The sequence below is a fragment of the Numenius arquata genome, chromosome W (genome assembly GCF_964106895.1).
Source record: "Numenius arquata chromosome W, bNumArq3.hap1.1, whole genome shotgun sequence".
Taxonomy (NCBI): Eukaryota; Metazoa; Chordata; class Aves; order Charadriiformes; family Scolopacidae; genus Numenius; species Numenius arquata.
Window position 1 is genome coordinate 14,277,567 of NC_133615.1, and position 14,014 is coordinate 14,291,580.

Genomic DNA, 14,014 nt, shown 5'->3' on the forward strand with positions numbered 1-14,014 from the left:
GGGTGTCAAGAGGATGGGGTCAAACTCTTCTCAGTGGTGCCTGGTGACAGGACAAGGGGCAACGGGCACAAACTGGAACACAGGAAATTCCATCTCAACATGAGGAAATACTTCTTTACTCTGAGGATACCAGAGCACTGGAACAGGCTTCCCGGAGAGGTTGTGGAGTCTCCTTCTCTGGAGATATTCAAAACCCGCCTGGATGCGTTCCTGTCCAGCCTTCTCTAGGTGAACCTGCTTTGGCAGGGGGTTGGACACGCTGATCTCCGAAGGTCCCTTCCAACCCCTACAATTCTGTGATTCTGTGATTCTTCCTCTTCTTCCAACGTACCCCCAGAGGTGGATGGGCCACCATGATCCCCGACACTGTCATTCCCCCCTCCGTTGGCATTCATCATTCTGTTCCCTTCCTTTTCCATTGCCTAGTTTGGACTAAGGGGGCAACTGCAGCTAAGCAAGCCATTACTGCACTGTAGAGCGGCTGCTCAGCTCTCTGCTTCTCACGCTCGCAGCTGGCCTTTACAGCTCCATTCTAAAAGAGGCCAGCATGCAAAGGCACACCCCCACATCAGCGTGGTGCATTTTTCATCATGTCCTTGTAGGCATGTGGTGGGTTGACCCCAGCCAGCAGCAAAGCACCCACCAGCTGTTCACTTATTCCTCCCCTCCCCCCCATCCTCCCCCCCCCGAGAGATGGGGAAGAGAATTGGAAGAGCAAAACTGAGAAAAAAACTTGTCAGTTGAGATAAAAACAGTTTAATAGGTGAAGGAAACAAAGGAAAAAAACATGTGATGCAAAAGCAATCACTCGCCACTTCCCATGGGTAGACCGATGCCCCAAGCAACAGCTACCTTGGAAAGACTCCCGACCCCTCCACGTTTTTATTGCTGAGCATGACAATATATGGCATGGAATTTCCCTTTTTGTCTACCCCCAGCCTACTCCCGGGGGGAGGGGGGGAAGGGCAGGAGAGCAGTGTGAGAAACACAGAAGGCTTTGATGCTCTGCAAGCACTGTTAAGCAATAGCTAAAACTGTTTTAGTCACACGTGTAAAGCATAGCACCATAAGGGCTGCTATGAAGAAAATTAACTCCATCCCAGCCAGACCCAGTACAAGGCATTAAAGCCTTTTCCCAGATGGCTTGCCAATTCTTTCAGGCTCTTGGTGTGCTCAGGTTTCAGTTCCCAAGCCACCGGAGGATGCATCCAAACCAGGCACTGAGCCAAAGGCACCCATTCCTCTTCCCATCCAGGTACTGGAGGTTCAGGAGTCACTTCCCAGGTTCCCTTGCTCTTATGTCAGAACAAGTTTCAAAATGTTTGTGCTATCCACCTCAAGTAGGAGTACTAAACATACTTCCTGCCAGACTCTTACCCCCGAGCACCCACCCTCAAGATCTGCAAGATTTGGCACCTGTAGGTGGTCTCTGCATTGTGGACTACACTACAGCTGTACAATCCTCTTTTCACAGTCCAAAGCTTCCTTTGGATCCCACTTCTGACAGCAGTTTTAGTAATGTCGTTGTTTAGGTCTGGACAGACTAAACACATGCATTAATTACTATGCAATAATTGGTTCCGTGTGAAAGAGTTTGGATATTTATTGTCCCTGTGAAAGAGTGATTACTAATGCAAAGAACACTACAAAGTTACAGGAAAAGTGGCCACCTCTACTTCCCCTTTCCTTGCTGACAGGAGGAGCAGCAGTTGTCAGAGGTTGGGAGGAGTAGGGCGCTGAGGGTGTCCGTTCTGGCCACGCATGAGCATGGTCCCAGGCATCCCCAAAGGCAGAGTCATGCTGCCCCCCCCCCCCTTCAGGCTGAGGTGGATGTGTTTTCTGAGGTGCAGAGCACCTTCCAGATTATTTCACCTTTAGTTGTTGTTGGACTGCTCTGAACTGTCGCTCATTAATTGGTGTAGCGAGTCGCCAGGCAAATATTCTTGTATAAGTTTAGTTCTGCTCTTTCTGCCAATTATGTGGGGTATTATAACACCTGCTTCATTGTGCTTCATCTAACAAAAGTTACAACCCTAACAACTACATAGCAACATACCGAGGGTCAAACAGTGGGCCTCCAACATCAGTCTAGTTATTTGAGTGATGTCAGCTCAGTAGGCCAAGACAACCAGAGGAGGGCAGAGAGCACAGGGGGCAGAGACAGCACAGGGTGGGGAGGGGGGGCAGGGGGTCAGAGAGAAAAAGAGAGAGCACAAGGGGGCGGGGTGGTGGTGGGGTGGGGGGTGGTGGTGCATGCATGAGAGTGGGGGCAGGACTGAGGGATTTAGGGATTTTACAAGTGTAGCACCTCTCTGTCCCCTTCCTTTCTTGCCTTTAGAAATCTTTGCAAGGTTGTTTTTTTTTTTGAAAACCTAAGTGCTGAACCCCTCAAGTTCATGCCAAGGAAAAGTTCTTAACAGTGTTGATTTAGACATTCCAACAGTTATGGCCTTTATGAATGCCTTAATTTATACAATTTGAACATTAAACTCATACAAAGAAGTTGATTCTTAAAGACTTTATTTTTTTTAAAAAAAGCATTCAAGACTGCTTTCTAACCAATGGGCATCATCGACAGGTTCAGTGAAAACACCAGATTTCTTCCTAGTATGACATCTATAATACCAAAAGCATACTATGAGAATTCACGCAGCATAAATTGGTACAACTGGTACATAGCATCACTTGGTACAATGTTTTACAAGAACAAAATTAAACTTTAGCATTAACCGCTATAAAAACAATGTTTCTAACTCGTACAAAGCACAGTAAAAAGCCATCCTGACACATGTTGAAAAACTACACACTAACAAGTCAGTATGACTGGAAGAGAGTATGTTTCATACAAATGAAGCAATTATGCAGTTGGAAAACTATTTACACTCTTTCCTGCTATCAACCACTCTTTCCTGCTATTAACTGGACAAACATACAGGAGTAAGATTAAAACATACTACAGCTCTGTCTCCTGTTTTCTGAATGGGATTTTGAGATGTGCATTGCTTATTAATACTGGATAAAACCATTGAAATACTTTTCAAATGAAGATTAAAGGGGCTGTTATTCCACAAAATTTAACATTAAAATACTATGCTTATAAAATTTTTAAAATTTTTGGTCCATAGATTTCAAATGCAAAATTTAATAACTTTTTTTCTGTTTTGTATTTAAAAAAAAAAACAAACCTCCACTCCAGTGGCATAATTTCTTTTCAAAGAGATTCCTTTGGATTTTCAAGCTCTCTCTCTTCACCTGATGTTCTAGAAAAATAATAAAGCAACATTAATAGCCATATAAAGAATTTTAGACATGTCTTATTTTAAAATTCATTGACCTGGAATAAGACTAGAATCTCAGTGTGTTGATGCACGTTCAGCAGTAGATGAAGTTTGGAAGACTGAAGCAATTAGTGATGCCAGCTTTTCTCCTTGAGAGGACTGTCGTCGTGTGTGTGTGTGTCCCCCCAATTGAGCTCAAGTCAACACTCCAAGCTGTGAACTGCAGTTATTCAGGATCTGTTTTGTATTCCATTCCATTCAGGTGTTCCTGAATAGTAAGCCAAACAGTTTTTTACTGTAGTTCTGACACTGGTACCCATACCAACCATTGGTAGTGTAGAAGATGGAATCCAATATTCTTTTTGTGCTGGAAAAAGGAAAGGAAGTTTGTGTTGACTGCAGGACCATGCCATCAGCAGCGTGCACATTCAAGCTTGTAGCTTCCTTGTAGCACTAATGTATCGGTTTGCTAGAAAACTTTTCACATCCTTCTTCTGGATTTTAGCAGTGGGGTTTCTTCTGCTGAGTTATAAAACCTGAATGATTGCAGCATATTGCTCCAGGTTGTTTGCAGTGACCACCGCAACAATCATTTCCCCCTTATAAACAGAGTGCTTTGCCCCAACTATTTATGAATTTTTAGCCAGAAACTATTGGGTTTTTTATGCATCCTTACTCTACTAAACTAGTTTGTTGTTGGTTTTTTTTTTAGCGGTTTAGAAATATATTTTATGCAATATTTTAGGAAGCAAGTAAGAAATAGATGCTTTACGGAGAGAGGGTCTATGGTTTTAATTTGTGAATTTCTTTCTTTAAAATTAGGCTGAAAAGCAAGCTGAAGCTGCGGAAGCTGCAGTGGTAGCGGCTGCAGTGGCTGTGACTCCAAAAGTAAGCCCTAAAAGAGGAAGACCAGCAGGTAACTTTAAACAAAAAGGAATTTTATTTAGTTTTCCCCATACAAAATAACTTAATAGAGATGGTCAAAGGATTTATTGCCCCCAGATCTCCAGAGTATTACAGAATATTTCCTAATATGTAAACATCCAGTTTTTATTTTTTATATATATATATATTAAAAAAATTATATATATACATCTAAACTACCCTACATGGCAACCTAAGGTATTTAGCACATAAAGAGCCTTAAAATGTTTATGGTTATGCTGGGTCCTCTGAAATAAGAATCATTGTATCCCCTTGCAAATATCACCTTTAGGAAAGCCTCCATAGGATTCTGCTAACTTACAGACTATGCAATAAGACCTCTGTTTCACTGTGGCTTCACAAAGGTTTATATTTATCAAAGATGTATAAAATTGGTACTTAAGTTGTGTTAGAATATCCATAAAACAAGTTTTAAAAAAATGGAGGTAGGAAGACGACTGTCTACAGGTAGAGCTCAGAGGACAGTAAAAACAAGTGAAGAGTTGGAGAAATTTTGCTGAAAAGATGTTTAAAGTAAATCTCTGTAGACCGATAGACAACTGAGAAGAAAATATAGCTATTAGAAGCAGCATGTAATTTAAAAGATTTTGCTAATATTTCTGCAGTACTTGTTTATGAAAGGAGCAATGATTTAATTGTAATTCTTACGGCAAGTTTGCAAGTATTCTTGAAGGAAACATTTTAAATTTGTTTACTGCTAACACGGGGAAAGTTATTGGAGCACTTAAATATGCTATATGAGCATTTAGTCTGGGAAACAGATAATTTAATACTTTATACTCACCTGTATCTGGTGGCATTACGAAAATAACTTTTAGAAAGTGCAACCATAGTTAGCGCCCGGCAAACTATTTAAGACTAGATGTGAGGAAATGAAGTATTACCTTAGTACTTCACCCACTTTCATTATATTTATTATATGAACATTTTCAATATTTTAATGTGTGGGGGATTATATTGATCTTTCAAATGAATTGTGTTTATACAAGCTATTGCCTGTAAGAGCAGGAAAGGACCTTTATAAGAGATGCTTTGGCACCCAATGGGAAATGTGTACTGTGCAGCATTCTCTCGCTTTAATATGATGCATGCATCTCTCGCTTAGCAGTGCTCCACACTAACACCAGCAGCACTTCAAACACTGGGCCGTTAGGTTTTTTCCGAACAGAATGTTCACCGGGGATAGCAGATAAGCATATTCCATAAATTTCAATCCATAATGGCAGCATACTAAGTATTTTCATTTTACAGAATTCAAAGGGTATAAAGGTCAGAAGGTGGATAAACTATTTAGCTCGCTTTAACACTGAAACATGGTGAAATCGAGAAAGTGTAGAACTGTGCTGTATGCCTCAGTGTGGTGGTAGAATTTCTTGACACTGATTTACTCTCAGGGAAAGGGATGGAAGCTCTGTGAAGCTCTTAAGCCTACTACTAATAAATAGGCCGAGTTTAGATTTGCACACTAAATTACTTAAGTTTTCCCCCCCACTTATTATTGTCTTATTATTCCACTTATTATTCTCTTGTTTCAGGCTTCTTTTTATTTTTTTTTTTTTTTTATTAGCTGCGTAACATGAGGCAGGGCCATTTTGAGTGCACTGAGTGGAAAAGGCACAGGAACAGATGATTTAAACCTCTTAGACTGCTATCTTAAAGTACCAAAGTGTTGGTTGAGATTTTAATTTTTCAAAGGGATCTTGATTAAACTTTGATACACAGTTCCAACATTTTAACATTTTTAAATAGAGTTTTTACCCTACTCAGTTTGACTCAAGTGTTGCTTCTATGTGTTGACATGAGAAACAATCCTTTTAGATAAGGAACGGCTGATGGTTGTAGACTAACCTGTTATTTTTGTATAATTAGCTACCGAACTAAAGGTTTCAAAACCAAGAGGGAGACCCAAATTGGTGAAACCACCTTGTCCTTCAGAGACTGACACGTGAGTTGGCTTTTATATAAAATACCTGTCTTTATTGTAAACCAAATGGTTGCATTTGATGAGCTGTTGTGGGAGACTGGCTAGCTGAGAAGGGTCGCGTAGACATGATCCAGCTGGCCGAGCAAGAACTTGAGAAACATCGGATTCAGCCCCCGTAACTACTGAGCTGGCAAGGACACCCTGTCCTTGACTGTAACTGTTGTATGATAACAGGGAGATTGCAGCTGCTCAGGCATGGGAAAAGAGGATGAAAGTAACTGTAAAGAAGGAACTAAGGGCGGGGTTGAAGTTTGGAGGACAGGCCAATCAGAAAGATGTATTGCAGAATATGTATTAGCTAATTATAACGAAGCATAAAAGACGGCTGTACTATTCAATAAACGAAGCTTGCTGATCACTCATATTGAGTGACCCTGTCTTCCCTCCGTCGCGACAAGCTGTCATGACTTACTGAGTTCCTGCTCAGCATTTTCCTTGTAGTACTCAGTATAAGTTGGATGTTGCAGTCAGGATGGGTGGACAACCAGATGGGTTAAAAAAGTGGTTGGATGATTGGGCTCAGAGGATAGGGGTTAATAGGTTGTTTTCTACCTGGAGGCTGGTAACAAGTGGAATACTGCAAGGGTCTATCCTGGAACCTGTCCTGCTTAATATCTTTATGAGTGACCAGGAGGAGGCGACAGAGTGCGCTCTCTTCAAGTTTGCGGATGACAGCAAATTGGGGGGGGGGGGGGGGGGGGGGGCGCGGCAGCAGTCAATACACTTGAAGGCACAGCTGCCATCCAGAGGGAACTAGACAGGTTGGAGGAACAGACTGACAGGAACCTCATGAAATTCAACCAGCACAGATGCAAAATCCTGCCCCGGGAAGGAAGAACCCCTGGCAATGGTACAGGCTGGGAACTGACTGCGGAGCAGCTCTGCTGAAAAGGACCTGGGGGATCCTGGTAGACAGAAAGCTGACCATGAGCCAACAGTGTGCCCTGGCAGCAAAGGAGGCCAACAATATCCTGGGCTGTATGAACAGGAGCATAGGGGATCTGGCTGAGATGGAGTTTACTTTCCCCATAGCAGCCCTCGGTGCTGTGCTTTGTATTTGTAGCTAGAATGGTGTTGATAGCACACCAATGTTTTGGCTATTGCTGAGACATAGTTGGGACAGCTGACCCAAACTGACCAAAGGGCTATTCCATACCATATGACGTCGTGCTCAGCAATAAAAGCTAAGAGAAAGGAGGGGGAGGAGGGGCATTCGTTATTAAGGCATTCACTACACATACTTCCCAGGAAGTGGCTGGACAGTGCCTGCTGATGGGAAGTAAGTAGAGAATAAATCTTCTTTTCTTTTCTTTTCACTTTGTTTCTGGATGCAGCCTTTGCTTTCTTTCATTAAACCACCTTTATCTCGACCCATGTGTTTTTCATTTTATTTTCTCCCCCTGTCCTGCTAAGGAGGGGGAGTGAGTGGTGGGCATCTGGTAGCCAGACAAGGTCAACCCATCACAGCAGTAGAGTGAGAAGCGATTAGCCCCCTCTATTCAGCACTTGTTAGACCACATCTAGAATCCTGGGTCCCCCAATACAAGAAAGATGCTGACTAACTGGAGCGAGTTCAGCAGAGGGCCACCGAGCCGGTCAGAGGGCTGGAACACATGTCCTATGAGGAGAGGCTGAGGGCTTGTCCAGCCTGGAGAAGAGAAGGCTTTGGCGGAGAGCTAATAACAGCCTTGCAATACCTACAAGGAGTTCATCAAGAAGAAGGAGCCAGGCTCGTCATGACGGTGCATGGTGGGAGGATGAGAGGCAACGGGCATAAACTGAAACAAGAGAGGATCAGACTGGATATAGGGAAATACTTTTTCACCCTGAGGACAGTCAAGCAGTGGGGCGGGTTGCCCAGAGAGGTTGTCCAGTCTCCATCCTTGGAGGTTTTCAAGACCTGAGTAACCTGGTCTGAACCACCCCCAGCAAGGGGTTGGACAAGAGACTTCCAGAGGCCCCTTCCAACCTTATCCTATGATCCCATAAAATGAAAGATCTAAGAGTGAGCCAACTTTGTGCAGGTGGAGTATTTGATAGCAAAACCTAAAAAGTACATCTTCCTGAATTGAGAGTTAGGTTCTCTTTTAAACTGGGTATAGATAATGAATATGAAGCTTAAATAATTTACCGTGTTTTAGCATTCATGAAGAGGAGAACACAAAGAAAAAAGGACTGGAAGAGAAGTCCAAAAAACAAGGGAAAAAAGATGAGGAGAATCAGAAGGAAGAAGACAAATCGAGGAAGGAATGTGATAGAAGAGAAGCAAAGAGGGAGACCGAACCAAAATGGAGAAATACTTCCCAAGTGGGTTCTGCATCAGCGTCTGATTCTGGAGAGGATGAAGGAGAACATGAAGGTGATAAGGTATATTGCTCTTTATTGACTTACTTATTGTAAAGAACAGTCGTTCACTGAAAATATTTCTTAAAGCTAATACTAGGTCTTCAATTTTGTCTATTTAAGTGTTGGAGCCTTGTGTCTGGCTAACATAGATGCATGTCTTGGAAATGAGAAGTTGCAGAATTTGTTTCTGTCAAATATTCTTTATTTTTTTTAACGATGGATTTAAATGTAAGTGATTTATTGTAGCAAAAGTTTGTTGGTTTGGTTTTTTTAAATATGCTTACTTGAATGCATATTTTTTTTTGTCCCGAGTGTTGAGAATCTGTGGGGTCTGTGAAAGATAGGAAGCTGTCTCTAGCTGATCATTTGGGAACGGCTTTGGGTCTTTTGGTATTTGGGATATTCTTCTCCATACCTGAGAGAAAGCACTAATAAAACTCAGCTTCTTATCTGCATATAAAATATTTGGATTTAGTTACAGAGGAATGCTAACTCTCATCAGGCTGTTTCATGGGCTAGAGCAATAATATGTAGACATCTAGAGCAGGTAGGTTTAACTACTAATGTTTTTGACGTTCAGTAATCTAAAGACTCCTCTCTTCTGACCCCTAAATAAAAGCAGAAGAAAAAAGGAGGGAGAAACTTTCAAGGAGCTCATCGAAGAAACATGTTACAAGGCCAACATGAGAGAGAACTGACAGAAAGAAAGCGTAAGCAAGAGGAGCAAATGGAATCTGAGCCGTGAGTATGTTTGAATACATAGTGTCTGTACATTGTGGTAGTACTTTGAAACCTGATAAAATTCCCACAGAATCACATGGGGTTGGAAGGGACCTCTGGAGATCATCTAGTCCAACCCCTCTGCCAAAGCAGGTCCACCTAGAGCAGGTTGCACAGGAACTTGTCCAGGCGGCTCCACCACCTCCCCGGGCGGCCTATTCCAGTGCTCTGCCGCCCTCAAAGTAAAGAAGTTCCTCCTCATGTTTAGGTGGGACTTCTTATATTCAAGTTTGTGCCCATTTCCTCTTGTCCTATCCCTGGGCACCACTGAAAAAAGACCGGCCCCGTCCTCTTGACACCTACCCTTTAAGTATTTATAAGCATTGATCAGATCCCCCCTCAGCCTTCTCTTCTCTAGACTAAAAAGACCCAAGTCCCTCAGCCTTTCCTCGTAAGGGAGATGCTCCAGGCCCCTAATCATCTTTGTAGCCCTCCGCTGTACCCTCTCCAGCAGTTGCCTGTCCTTCTTGAACTGGGGAGCCCAATTGGTTTACACTGTGTTCTGTGTCCTCCCTCTGCCTTTTTTTTTTCCCCTGAGCATTATTTAACTTTTTAAGTGGAGAATAAAAAAGCTCTTGTAAATCAATATATAGTATCGTGGGAGGATGGGAAAAATTGAATCCAGAAATTAAGTGATGTCAGTCTTTCAGTGACTTAGATTTCCTAACAGTAGGACAGAGTTGGTGGGTTCTGTTTAGAAGTATCCTGAGAATACCTGAAGAGAGAGCTAACTCTCTTGTTCCAGCAGGGCCATGTATTACATTTTAAGTAAGTCTTGAATACATGAAATTGACATTTATATCAAAATTCTATAGCCGTGAATTAAGTTGCTCAGGCTGTGGAATACATAGGGTTCCCTGGAAAACGCTTCTTTCTCTGTCTGGCAGCTGGAGGCTATACTATCAGACAGAACAAGGAAAAATTATGCTTTATGCTACTCTGGCTCTGCAAAGCCAGTTGAGTAATATCAAGCAGTTTGCAGTCAGAAAACAAATTATCACAAATGAACCAAGCATTAGTATGGAGAGAAGATCCTGCCAGAAACTTAGGGGGTTGGGACAGCGGGAAGAAATCGATCTGACCCATTCTCAAGACCTATTCCACAAGTGGGTAAAGAAGCCACCACCATGAGATCGGGATGTTCCCATCCACACAGTTCTTGGGAAGGAGGAAGAAGGGGGAGAACCAGGCAAAAATTCTGGGAATTAGGAGAAGGAAGCGGTCCCCTTCATCTGTAACAATAAAAGTATAACCTTTCTCTATCCTTTAACAAAAATCTAGATTCATTTACTCCCCCCACAAGTGATTTCGTCTCGTCCTTGTCAGTTATTCTTTCTCTAGAAACCTAAACACACTTCTTCCTTGGGGCAAACCTAAACTTTTCCAGTGTCCCAAAGACACTAAATTGTTTTTATCGTTTCTGCAATTCTTAATATATATGTAAATCTGACACGCTTTTTGATTTCTGCAATCATAAAATCATAGAATCATAGAATGGTTAGAGCTGGAAGGGACCTTAAAGATCATCTAGTTCCAACCCCCCTGCCACGGGCAGGGACACCTCCCACTAGAGCAGGTTGCTCAAAGCCCCATCCAGCCTGGCCTTAAACACTTCCAGGGAAGGGGCATCCACAACTTCCCTGGGCAACCTGTTCCAGTGCCTCACCACCCTCACAGTAAAGAATTTCTTTCTGGTATCTAATCTAAATCTCCCCTCTTCCAATTTAAAACCATTACCCCTTGTCCTGTCACTACACTTCCTGACAAAGAGTCCCTCGCCAGCTCTCCTGTAGGCTCCCTTCAGATATTGGTAGGCTGCTATAAGGTCTCCCTGGAGCTTTCTCTTCTCCAGGCTGAACAATCCCAGCTCTCTCAGCCTGTCTTCATAGGGGAGGTGCTCCAGCCCCATGATCATCTTCGTTGCCCTCCTCTGGACCCACTTGGGCAGGTCCATGTCTTTCTTATGCTGGGGGCCCCAGAGCTGAACACAGTACTCCAGGTGGGGTCTCACGAGAGCCGAGTCTTCTTTACTTTTAAATAGATTTCATATTTTATGTACATCTACAAATTCAAGCATTCTTATGGATGTTTGACCAGAACGGTTTAATTTGGCAACTTTATACACCTGTCACGCTTAGCCAAAGAGTTCTGAAATTTCATAGGCAGAAGTTCTAGTGCTATTTAGGCAATTCTCTTACATTGTATTTACTTGCCTACTGAGTAGAATAAGAGAATTTGGAAAAATTTACAAACCATTTGCTCAGACTCAGTACTCGGTGCTTATGAGTGTTTTGTAAATTCACGTTTTGCTCATGTTTACTCTGCTTAATGGCCTCTTTAAACAATTTAACACCGCATATAAAATTGTAAGCAAGTTTAACATGACAAATATAGTGTGCAGATTGTTTGAGTTTTAACGTGTGCAGCGTATGCATTTCTCAGCATGAAAGGTGTACCAGTTTAGTCAGAGTGGTAAGCTTACAAGTGGACTTTTACTGCAAAAACTGTAAACTAACTTTGGTTTAAGCAATATAGGTTTGTGTTATGCACACATTGTTTGATAATGGCCAATCCAAATAAATTGCTCTTAAGTAGCCATACAAGGGTTTATGTAAGCAGGTTTGATTTCTTCTTTTAGATGAGTCAAACAATGCTAACCGGAGATTTCAAGCCAATGCAAATACATACTCACTCACTCACTCTCTCTTAAATAGAGGGAAATGTATATTGGCAGAATGTAACACTACCACTGGCTCAATTCTTGGAAGATATACTTGCAAGTTTTAAAGGACAAAAGCACAATATTGTGCTGTAATATTTAAAGAAATATATGAATTAATTTGCCTATAGTTGCTTGTTTGAGACAACCTGGTCAAGATATCTTGTGCAAGTACGTGAAGTGTTTGTCTTCAGTTTCTTTTGACCAGTAATGACCACTGGTGTGTCATGTCTGTACCCAAATAGCCTTATGCTTTTAACAGGAAATAAAAGGGCAATAAAAAGACTCAGTTTGTCTCTTGCCACTACAAAAATCCAAGCATTGTCAGGTTCTGTAGAAACAAGGAAGTGGAACAGGTCATGAAAAATGTACCTTGGAGACAGTTATTAAAAGTGGCTATTTGATTTCAAGTGACTGGCCAAATATGCTCTACTGTCCAACCGTTTCATTTACTATTTCAATTAACTCAGATGCCACACTGCATTAATGTCATATTGCATTTTGAACAACTCATCGATTTAAGCACAGTGCTGTGTTGCATAACTTGGGTTTGGAACCTGCACTGATCTCTTATTTATAAAAGGTACTACTTTAGTATGCCACTCATCCAGGCAAAACAAACATTTGCAATTATCATTATTTAGCTGAAAACTCCCAAATGACATTTTTTAAAGCTGTCCAATCAGAAACCAATAATTTCAAGACTACCTCTGGAGCAAAATCAAGTTCCTGTTAATCTAAAAGAAGAGATAAAACATATAACTTAAGTTTAGCCTACTGCAATAGTCAACACGTCCCACAGATTTATATACAAAATTTTAGCTTCCAGGCAGCCAAAAGGAATGCTGGACAACACAAGTCTCTCGGACTCTTTCATGCTTCTAAAACCAAGGAGAACACTGCTGACAGTATAGCTTCCCCCAACAAATACTGCTGGACAAAAACAATCTGTGAGCACTGACTACAGGAGTACTTAAAACAAACTAGCACTTAAAGAAAAGATTTCAGCTAAAGCTAAAAAATGTTTGTTCACATCTAGAGTGGAATTAACATATGATTATATTTCTATAAAGTTGAGGAGAAAATCCTGTAAAGAAAACATTAATTAAACATGATTAAGTAGCTTCAAATTAGAAATGGTTCGTTCATGAACTTACTAACATTAACTCACTTTTTCTTAGTGCCAACTTCACGCTTCTCTTTCTTTTCCTCAGTGTTCTCTCCATTCTGTTGTGATTGGTTGATGTCCTGAATTTCAGACCCTTCATTTAGTGTCTTCACACCTTTAAAATTAAGGGGAAAGAATCAGCACTGCAGGAAGCAAGAAAAGCAAAATTCTCTCATAAGAAGCATCAACTTCAACACTACAGATGTTTTTCATATAATCTTGAAATGTACCAGCTGAAGCTATATATAGAAGAAAGGAAACATATTATGACTTAAGAATTCAGTATACCTCAGTCCCATAAACTGCGTTATATAAATAAAATGAGCAAGCATATAAAATATTGCTGAAGGATACATTTTCAAGGTAATTCACAAGGCATCTCAAGACAAACTCAAGAACATTTTAAAATGAATTTGAGAAGTATTGTGTATGACAGTTAACCTGAAGTGATGAGCATATATATATTTCAAGAGTGGCTAGGTAGGAGGGAGTCCCAGGCCAGAGCTGTGGGAGGAAGCAGCCACTCTTGAACTTGGTTCACAAAGTAGTGGAGATTGGATATAAATAAGAAACTAAAAATGAACTGTGAGGCTAACTGAAAGAACTATTTTCACCACATAAAGTATTAACTACGGAACTACGGAAGCTCATTCAGCTATTATACTCCTAGAAGTATGTTAGCTGAATTGACTTCAGTACTAATCTTCTTCCTTCCCTACTCCCATGATGCAACTTGGAAGATAACTGCAGTGTAATTAGTTACTAAGGAAATCCTACTGTACTATAAATTTCAT

At 41.4% G+C, this 14,014-nt stretch overlaps 1 protein-coding gene across 1 annotated transcript in view; it reads right to left on the bottom strand.

The window, feature by feature from the left end:
* Positions 1-2,505: 2,505 nt before the first annotated feature.
* Positions 2,506-14,014, bottom strand: part of LOC141476547 (lens epithelium-derived growth factor-like) — a 30,498-nt gene continuing 18,989 nt past the window's right edge. The window contains exons 9-11 of the mRNA XM_074165229.1: positions 13,224-13,335; positions 3,186-3,260; positions 2,506-2,616 (exon numbers count right to left, since the gene is read on the bottom strand). Of these exons, the coding sequence (XP_074021330.1) occupies positions 3,212-3,260; positions 13,224-13,335 (161 nt within the window). The 3' untranslated portion in view covers positions 2,506-2,616; positions 3,186-3,211. The remainder of the gene's footprint in view (positions 2,617-3,185; positions 3,261-13,223; positions 13,336-14,014) is intronic.